The 10,000-nt window shown below is 48.0% G+C and overlaps 2 protein-coding genes across 2 annotated transcripts in view; both read right to left on the reverse strand.

Moving 5' to 3' along the window:
- The window catches only part of kcne4 (potassium voltage-gated channel, Isk-related family, member 4), a 2,967-nt gene extending 1,814 nt beyond the window's left edge, over nt 1-1,153 (reverse strand). Inside the window, exon 1 of the mRNA XM_063204318.1 lies at nt 1-1,153. This exon is cut by the window's left edge and continues 1,814 nt beyond it. Coding sequence (XP_063060388.1) covers nt 233-859 — 627 coding nt within the window. The 5' untranslated portion in view covers nt 860-1,153 and the 3' untranslated portion in view covers nt 1-232.
- Nucleotides 1,154-3,081: 1,928 nt separating this feature from the next.
- Nucleotides 3,082-10,000, reverse strand: part of acsl3a (acyl-CoA synthetase long chain family member 3a) — a 29,172-nt gene continuing 22,253 nt past the window's right edge. Inside the window, exons 13-17 of the mRNA XM_063205004.1 lie at nt 8,038-8,112; nt 7,638-7,826; nt 7,255-7,369; nt 4,875-5,032; nt 3,082-4,344 (exon numbers count right to left, since the gene is read on the reverse strand). Coding sequence (XP_063061074.1) covers nt 4,187-4,344; nt 4,875-5,032; nt 7,255-7,369; nt 7,638-7,826; nt 8,038-8,112 — 695 coding nt within the window. The 3' untranslated portion in view covers nt 3,082-4,186. The remainder of the gene's footprint in view (nt 4,345-4,874; nt 5,033-7,254; nt 7,370-7,637; nt 7,827-8,037; nt 8,113-10,000) is intronic.

Here is a 10,000-nt window from a genome sequence, read left to right on the forward strand (position 1 = left end):
TCTTAGTAAGGCAGCCAGAAGTTCCTCGTGCCCTCAACTCCCCCTTTAGCACCTGCCCAAAATGTCAGCGCACGCCACTGGTGTAAACACACACAGAAGTCAGTAAGAGAATACACTCCATAGGCCATGTTGTCGACGCTTTGGTGTCTCGAATACGAGGTCGTTGGTAGAATACCCACTCACACATACAACGTCAAGTGTGCTCCAGCCGTTTCCAAACTTGTCACGAGTGTCACGAGGAGGAGAGTGAGGACTCTTTCAGGTTCTCGGCCGAGCCGTCGCTGCTGTCCTCGTGCCCGCCGCCCTTCACCGGGTCCTCGGGTCCCTCTCCCTCTCCGGTGCCGCTGTCCCCCTCCTCCTCGATAGCCAGTCGTGCGCAGCCATCCGCCGAGGAGCAGAGCGACGTCTCGCTACTCTGTTCCACAGAGCAGAGCGCGCACGCCAGTGGCGATGGTGGCACCGGCACCGGCACCGGCGCCAGAACCCTGCTCTCGTGGGGGGCGACGATGGGCACCACGTTCACGCGCGCAGAGTCCGGGCCTCCTCCCAGGTGGGAGAAGAACGTCGTTGGCGGGAAGGTGAGGCTCGCGCAGCTGTCCTTCTTCAGGTTGGCGCCCCACTTCTGCTGCTCCTCCTCGTGCAGCAGGCGCGTGAACACGTTCGTCCGCCTCTTCTCCCGCTGCTTGGAGCGCAGATATCCGACCGCGATGGCCGCGAGGAACACTCCGTAGAACGACAGGAGGATGATGATGTAGAGCCGCGCGCTGCCTTCGCTCTCCGCCGCAGACGAGGGCGCGCTTGTGCCGACGAGGTGAAGTTCACGTTCGCCACCCACGCTTCCATTGTGCGCCCTCTCCATGCCACACAGTAAAAACTAGTGTTAATTCAACACTCAGAGAGTACTTTGGCACCAAATACACTCTAGAAGATGTTAAACCGACTCTCTAAGTTGTGCGCCCTCTCCATGCCACGGCTGAGAGTCGTCAAGGAGCAGCAACTGGTGTCTCACCCCGTCCTCCTCTTTTCCCAGAGTGTTCTGGTGAAGTCGTGGATCCAAGATAGGCCTACTAAACAACAACCTCGTCGCACTTCATCACATAGGCTATATCCAAAGTTTCTTAACAGGTTACGCAGCTGTTGGCTGCTGTGAGTCTGTAAGTTTGTTTTCTGAAGGCTGACAGTGTTTTCGTGTCCACTTTAAATAGGGAGCAGTGCGTCACGTGACAAAGGGGGGCAGCCCGCGAGCCCCTCTGGACACACTATTGGAGTGGCCACGCGCCAGAGACAAATTATGCTGAAGGGCGCGAGCAGGGAATATTTACCCCGTTACCATGGTGTCCGTCAGGTTGAATGGAACAAAATGTTACATCGGATATCATATCAACTCTAAAGGAAGCTCCCTATTAATTCAATACTCGGCCATATAGAGTAACAATCCTCCTCTCTCTGTGTGTGTGCGTGAGTACGTGTGTGAAAACAGATGTCTGCCCACCCACCCTGCCATTATATTAGAGGCACTCAGAAATGCATCACTTCCTTTAACACACACACACACACACACACACACACACACACACACACACACACACACACACACACACACACACACACACACACACACACACACACACACACACACACACACACACACACACACACACACACACACACACACACAGAGAGAAAGACATTCATAGCTTAAATGTGTAATGACATAATCACAGCGAGTCCCAACATTTTCATGTCTGATTTATTTAATAGAATAACTTAACACACGGGCCAAAACAGAAATACATTTGCTGCACTCAAATCACACACACACACACACACACACACACACACACACACACACACACACACACACACACACACACACACACACACACACACACACACACACGCAATAGCATCAAAGAATTGTCTATTTGAGTGAGATACCCCAAACACCCACCCAATGCAAAGGAGTGTTCTCAAGCTTGGTCTCCCAAAGGGGGCGGTGTCCCCTCCTCCTTCTCTTTCTTGGCGATGGCTTGCACAAGGTGTGTGGTACCGCCATCTACAGCACAAAGGGAAATCCATTTATTCTCAACCTCAAGTCTCCAAAGGTGTCCTAACCCCAGGTCTCCTAAAGGGGCGTTCACCTGACGTTACAGGTATCCAGGAAACATACGGGCTTGATGTATCTTACTCTAATGAACAATTCTTTGATAGCATCTTCCTAGAGCAGAGGGGTGTGGTCAAGCCAGAGGGATGGGGTGTGGTCAGGAAAGAAAGGGCGTGGTCAGGAAAAATGGGTGTGGCCAGGGCCGTCATGTGCGAGTTCTGCAGATCAGCTACTCAGGCCCCGTCACGAAGGCCAGTCATTGGACAATCATGGTCACATGGCTATAGCAATCAGCCAATCAAGAGGCTGGATTTAGGAGAGTACAGGGCATGGGGGGGGGTGGAGAGAGACAGAGAGAGAGAGATGGACTGGGCATGGGAGAGAGAGAGAGAGAGAGAGAGAGAGAGAGAGAGAGAGAGAGAGAGAGAGAGAGAGAGAGAGAGAGAGAGAGAGAATGTGAGAGAGAAGTAGGGTAAAGATCTTTGTCCTCTTGTCCTTTCATGTGGCCTCTGACCTTGTGACGTGGGACTCGACATTATTGATGACCAAAGTTTTTATTCCACATCTTGTAAAAACACAATTCAAAGGTCATTCTGTCATTTGCAGTGGGGGTGTTGATACTGAGGGGATGGGGGATAGGCCCCAAAGGTCCCTCTGTGCTGGCTGACAGAGGAGGAACTTTATTGTTGTTCTCCACGAAGGCAGGGAGACACGGAGGCAGGAGACAACAGGCAACAGCAAAGGACAAGAGGAGAGAGAGAGAGAGAGAGAGAGAGAGAGAGAGAGAGAGAGAGAGAGAGAGAGAGAGAGAGAGAGAGAGAGAGAGAGAGAGAGAGAGAGAAGAGATCACTCCTTTCACCCACAAGTGTAAGTGTGTGTGTGTGTGTGTGTGTGTGTGTGTGTGTGTTTATGTGTATAAAATGTTTCAATGTGTGTGTGTGTGTGTGTGTGTGTGTGTGTGTGTGTGTGTGTGTGTGTGTGTGTGTGTGTGTGTGTGTGTGTGTATGTGTATGTGTGTGTGTGTGTAATGTGTGAGTCTGAAGTGTCCTTACATGTTGTGTGTGTGTGTGTGTGTGTGTAGGAGTTAGTCCTATGTTTGCATCCTCTCCATGTTCTTCAGCTGGGTGTTTGAGTCTCCATTGTTCTCTTGATTGGGTGTTTTTTTGTGTGAGGGGAGGGGGTGCTGGTTGATGGTGTGTGATGGTGTGTTCCTAGTGTATGAATGAGAGGTTCCTATGGTGTATGTGAATGGGAGGTTCCTGGCGTGTGAATGCGAGGTTCATGGTGTATGAATGGGAGGTTCCTGGTGTGTGTGTATGGAGGTTTCTGGTGTATCAATGGGAGGTTCCTGGTGTGTGTGTTTGGGGGTTCCTGGTGTGTGTGTTTGGGGGTTCCTGGTGTGTGTTTGGGGGTTCCTGGTGTGTTTGTTTGGTGGTTCCTGGTGTGTGTGTTTGGGGGTTCCTGGTGTGTGTTTAGGGGTTATTGGGGTGTATGATAGGGGGATCCTGTCTCTATTTGCTAACATAAATCCTCTCTATATCATGCTGGTAATGATTCTTCAGCTGTGTGTACTGGGGTTCCTGGTGTGTGTGTGTGTGTATGGAGGTTCCTGGTGTGTGCCTGGGGGTTTCTGGAGTGTTCTGGAATGTTGGGGAGGGAGGGGGGTCTTCTACTTGCTAGCGTACATCCTCTCTATATCATGCTGGTAATGATTCTTCAGCTGTGTGTACTGGGGTTCCTGGTGTGTGTGTGTGTGTGTGTATGGAGGTTCCTGGTGTGTGCCTGGGGGTTTCTGGAGTGTTCTGGAATGTTGGGGAGGGAGGGGGGTCTTCTACTTGCTAGCGTACATCCTCTCTATATCATGCTGGTAATGGTTCTTCAGCTGCGTGTATTGGGGTTCCTGGTGTGTGTGATGGTCTGTTCCTGGCGTGTAATGGGAGGTTCCTGGCGTGTAAATGGGAGGGTTCCTGGTGTGTGTATTTGGGGGTTCCTGGTGTGTGTGCGTATGGAGGTTCCTGGTGTGTGTGTTTGGGGGTTTCTGGAGTGTTCTGGAATGATTGGGGGGGGGGGGGGATCCTGTTTCTACTTGCTAGCGTACATCCTCTCTATATCATGCTGGTAGTGGCTCTTCAGCTGCGTGCGTTTGAGTTTGAAGGCGTCCGTCACCAGCCCAGTCTCCGGAGTCCAAGGCTCCGCACTCAGACGAATCTTACGGGGCACCTCGAACCGCTCTAGCTGGGCTGCAGAGAGACAACGCACACGTGCGCACACGCACACGCACACGCACACGCACACACACACACACAATTAATGTACACACAATTACAGACATACCTTACGAGGCACCTCAAACCATTCCAGCTGGAATGCAGAGACAACACACACACACACGTTGAGACTCAAACGTGTTGCAGCACATGTTCAACCGATGCAACGTATTCTCTTGAATTTCACATGCTGCAAACATTTAATAGGCTCGTTCGTGACGAAGCAGTGCTGCTTTTGCTAAGCAGCGAGCATGCGCACTTTGCTAGTTTGATGCATTGTGGTTAGAAAATTCTAACCAGAATGCATCAAACTGGCAAAGTGTGCATGCTCGCTGTTTAGCAAAAGCAGCACTGCTTCGTCACGAACGAGCCTAACGTGTCTTGAACATGGCCGGCCGGCCACAGCACTTCAGGCTGTAACGACATCAAGCTGTGAATCTCACTGGCCAGCTCTGCTGTCTATCATCTCTCCTGCGACGTGGTTGGTGGATCTGGAGGCTCACCTGCCGATCCAGCCTCTGTGATTATGTTAAGCACCGCCACCTCCAGCACAGGGCTTTCACATAGCTCCGCCCACGACCCGGCCACGCCTTTCTCCTCTGCCAGGGCCAGCAGCAGCTTCTGATTGGGCACCACGAAGCCAATCACGTACGACTCGTCACTGCAGAGACAGGGAGACAGCCAATCAAGAGATGCCTCACTGCAGGCAGCCAATGAAATAACTGCAAATAGCCAATTAAATAACTGCAGATTGCCAATGAAATGAGGTTCGTCACAGCAGGCACTGCCTACCATAACTCAGCACTGTAGAGGGGAGGAGGAACAAGAGAGAGAAAGAGAGACAGAGACAGAGAGAGAGAGAGAGCAAAGGGTTTTGTGGTAACTAAGCTCCGTGTTGCTAGGGTAACCTGTTGGCATGCCACAGATGCTAGGAGGCCATGGAGTAGTGACTAGGGACTGCAGATCAGAGGGTTGGAGGTTCAATGCCCACCCTTACCACTCCCTTCCTGACTCCATGGCTGAAGTGTCCTTGAGCAAGACACCTAACCCCAGCCAGGTGACCTGCAGTGTTAATTTCGTGACGAAATATTTCCGTCATAATTATATTTAACGATTGTTTTTCCCCTGACGACAATAAAACGATGACGAAAAAAACAGCATGCGTTTGTACGAAAAATATAATGATATTGATTTAGATTTTCGTCAAAAAAAATGAAAATGTGACTAAAATACCACCGGAGACGAAAACCAATAAGATGAATTTTTGTTAATATGTCACTGAAACATTGAAAAAGAATTGCCTGCTATTTCGCAAGTCGCGACCCTCATCTGCTCCGCGTGCGTCCCTCCTCCCCTCCCACACACACACACACGCAGGTACAGTGACAGGCAGCGTCTGTGCCGCACACCCGTGACCTTTTTTTAACAACAGTAGCCTACTTTTCAGTGCAATCTTGGCTGGAAAAATATTGTTGCCCATTTATCCATGACGAAGAAGTTTATGCAGTCATGAAATAGTGGTGGTGCTTTCGCACAGCAAACATCTTTCTCTAACGATGCATTTTTGCGGAACTTCTCCACTCCCTGTCGCTTTCATTAACCTGCTATCCTACGGTCGTTGTCTGATCTTTTTTCAATGTTCGCTAATGTTTGTAATTTAAGGGTCTATGCGTAGGGTCTAAGCCTTCTGATAACTGTCACTTTAGTGCCGATCGCAAAGGATTCGGAAGTGTGGAGTTTTGCGACTTGTTTCAGTCAAGGACACTGACATAGGAAGTGAACGGCCCTTCCACACTTTCACATACGTTAGGCCTATTGCAATAACGGCTTGCGAATGCATGCAGCCATGCACACAACCATGTCAACGAGAGCGCGTATGCCATCACAACTTTGCATCAAGCAAATAATAGCCAACAGCTTGTAATACGCGCACGAGAGAGAGAGAGAGAGAGAGAGAGAGAGAGAGAGAGAGAGAGAGAGAGAGAGAGACGTCTTCCAACAGGTGCCATTGTAACGCTTGCATAGACCTGGCTACTGTACCCCGCGATGCTCTTGATTACTGGTAGGCCTATACCCACAAGTATTTTTTCATAACGTGCAGTCCCGTTTTCCCCCGAGGTCGTTCTAAAATATCGACAGAGATTTATGAGTCTCGCGGCCATCATTTTTTTACACATTGGACGCACTGGCTTATGAGACGCTCTGGCAGTTTTTGACAATATTTTATGATTAAAATATGTCATTTTAATCATTGATTTCCCCAAATGGTATTTTAGTTTGACAATTTTATAGAGAAGTGTAGACAAGAATGTCTATCTAGACATCTAGAAATGAATGTATATTTTAGTTGACTAAAATTATTTTAAATTTCGTCGACTAAAATTGTATGAATTTTAGTCGACTAAAACTAGACTAAAACAAAAATGATTCAGATGACTAAATTGTGACTAAAACTAAAATTACATTTTCGTCAAGAGACTAAAACTAAAACAAAATTAAAAATTCCTGTCAAAATTAACACTGGTGACCTGCCCATAACACTTGTCTTCATTCGTATTCATGGTGTGGCGATGGTTCTCTGGGGAGGGTTTAGTCGTCCTCCAGGTGGCCGGCCATAAGCCAACGATTGGGTGAGAGCTGTCCAATCATTTCAAACCAGAACTGAGTGCAGTCCTCCTGCCATTCTAATCGCGTCAGGTCAAAGAATGTCCAGACCATGAATAGGAATGAAGAGAAGTATAATGGGCGGGTCATACCAGGCTAACCTATCCCCACACAGCTCGAGGGACTGTAGCCAATAACCTTGTAAGCCACTTTGGATAAAAGTGTCAGCTTAGTGTCAGCCTAAAGTAATGTAATGCAGTGTAATGTTGCTATGGTTACCTGTTGGCATAAACGCAGATGTTGTCGACGTAGGGACAGTTCTTCAGCGCAGCCTCCACCTTTCCCAGAGACACATACTCCCCAGCCTGCAGTTTAACCAGGTCCTTCTTACGGTCTACACACACACACACACACACACACACACACACACACACACACACACACACACACACACACACACACACACACACACACACACACACACACACATACACACACATACACACACGGCGTTATGAAACACATACTACTCCCCAGCCTGTGTGAGTGTGTGTGTGTGTGTGTGTGTGTGTGTGTGTGTGTGTGTGTGTGTGTGTGTGTGTGTGTGTGTGTGACTGTGTGTGTGACTGTGTGACTGTGTGTATGTGTGTGTTTCTGTTTACCAATAATCTTCAGGCATCCGTCTGGGTGTATCTCTCCGATGTCTCCTGTGCAGAACCACCTCTGTCCGGTCCCGTCCGTGTAGAAGTCTCGGTTCAGAGTCGTGTGTTTATAGTAACCCGCGCTGACATTGGGGCCACCGATGACGATCTCCCCTCGAGGACACGGCTTATCTGTACTGCGGTAGCCACCTGACACACACACACACACACACACACACACACACACACACACACACACACACACACACACACACACACACACACACACACACACACACACACACACACACACACACACAACAGTACAGTATTATATTAGTGTGTTTCTGTGCGTGTATGCATGAGTGTGTGTATCTGCATGTGTGTGTGTAGAGTAGAAGACGGTATATAGCAAGCTTACCCTCGGCCCAGTCCTTCAGACGAATCTCAGAGCAGACAAGAGGAGCCCCCACACGCCCAGTGCTGTAGTCCCATACTGCAACACACACACACACACACACACACACACACACACACACACACACACACACACACACACACACACACACACACACACACACACACACACACACACACACACACACACACACACACACACACACGCACAGTTCATCGTGACCGTTGCGGCACAGCTGTGTGGACACTTACACACTCCCTAGAGAGCAGCTTTAAAGCAAGTGTGTGTGTGTGTGTGTGTGTGTGTGTGTGTGTGTGTGTGTGTGTGTGTGTGTGTGTGTGTGTGTGTGTGTGTGTGACTGTTTGAGTGTCTACTTGGCCCTTTTAAACATTGAACTACCCTGTCTCATTATACAGACAGGGTAAGTCAATCTTGCTTGTTTTTTTTTTTAATGTGTTTTGTTAAAAATGAAAGTTCAGGAGAGGCCTATAATGAAATTTGATGGGCCTTAAATTTGACACGCTTAATTAATCACCTGAATTTTATTCTCCGCTCAACTGTAATTTGTGAAACTGTGAAGTTTCAGCACACCGAGATTTGGCACGTCCCTTAAAGCAATGTTTCGGCGTAGATTCAACCTAATGCCATTGGAACCATGGCATCCATCCAGTAGTCCACCCGAAGTGTTTTCTGGCTTGGGCTTACATCAGCAGAGATACTGGCTTGTATTCGGCTTGTGTTGATAATAATAAACTCCTGGACTATTTACAAACTTCCAAATGCTTCGTTTTGTGAGTACAGACCATATTTGTACTACTGTAGAGGTTTGGTGTCATGACCTGTGATTTTTGTGGGGTAAGTTTGGAGATACTGCCCGGGATCCATTTGCGCTTGTGCCAAGCTATTCGGAATAAACATTGAATAACTCGGTATCTCTGCTGATGTAACCCCAGGCCAGAAAACACTTCGGGTTGACTACTGGATGGATAGCATGGTTCAAATGGCATTAGGGTGAATCTACTCCGAACCATTGCTTTAATTAACCACACCACAATTCCACTCACTGTCTTCCTGCAGAAAGTGGCTTTCCTGCTCGCACACACCACCTCCCTAGTCTCCTTATGTCTCTGTGAGTCCGTAGCCCCATCCTACTGTGTGTGTGTGTGTGCGTGTGTGTGATTACATTGTCTGACGGTCCCTGCTCTGCATGTCTCTGTAGAGTCCATAGTCCTGTGTTATGGTGTGTGTGTGTGTGTGTGTGTGTGTGTGTGTGTGTGTGTGTGTGTGTGTGTGTGTGTGTGTGTGTGTGTGTGTGTGTGTAGGGCTGTACGTTAAGCTTTTTCACTAGGAGCACAGGTGCTCCTAAATGAAAAAAATTAGGAGCACGGATAAAAATCTAGGAGCACAGATACAAATTTAGGAGCACTCTAAAAATGTTGCGACACTTTTGTTATGGGGGGGGGGGGGGTGTTTATATAAAATACTGTGCTTATTGCACCATTGCTTGTTTCTTCATCTTCATGCACAATGGCCTAGCTATGTCAGTGTTTTTTTCCAACACTGGGGTATGGGGTCACCTGGAATTCCAATGGGCTCCCCTGAAATGTCTAGGTGTGAAATAAAAAATACCAATAAATATCACTAATTAACAATCCATAGCTATTGTAGTCTTATACTGTCAGAAATATCCACTGTTTTTTTTATAGCCAGCAAGTTTGCTCAGTCATGGTTTTGGTTGTGAAAAAAATGGGGTCCCCAAAAGTTCAGGATAAAATGGTCCCAGTGCAAAACGTGTTGGGAACCACTGCTATATGCCATAAATCACAGTTCCCATTACAGGTATTATTATTATTATTAGGCCTATTATTATTATTATTAGGCTATAACTTCGTGATTAAAAGCATGTAAATCACATGCTTACTGAACTAGATTGACTAAATCTTAAACATAGCCTACAACACGTTAA

This window comes from Engraulis encrasicolus, chromosome 8 (assembly GCF_034702125.1).
Source record: "Engraulis encrasicolus isolate BLACKSEA-1 chromosome 8, IST_EnEncr_1.0, whole genome shotgun sequence".
NCBI classification, from domain to species: domain Eukaryota; kingdom Metazoa; phylum Chordata; class Actinopteri; order Clupeiformes; family Engraulidae; genus Engraulis; species Engraulis encrasicolus.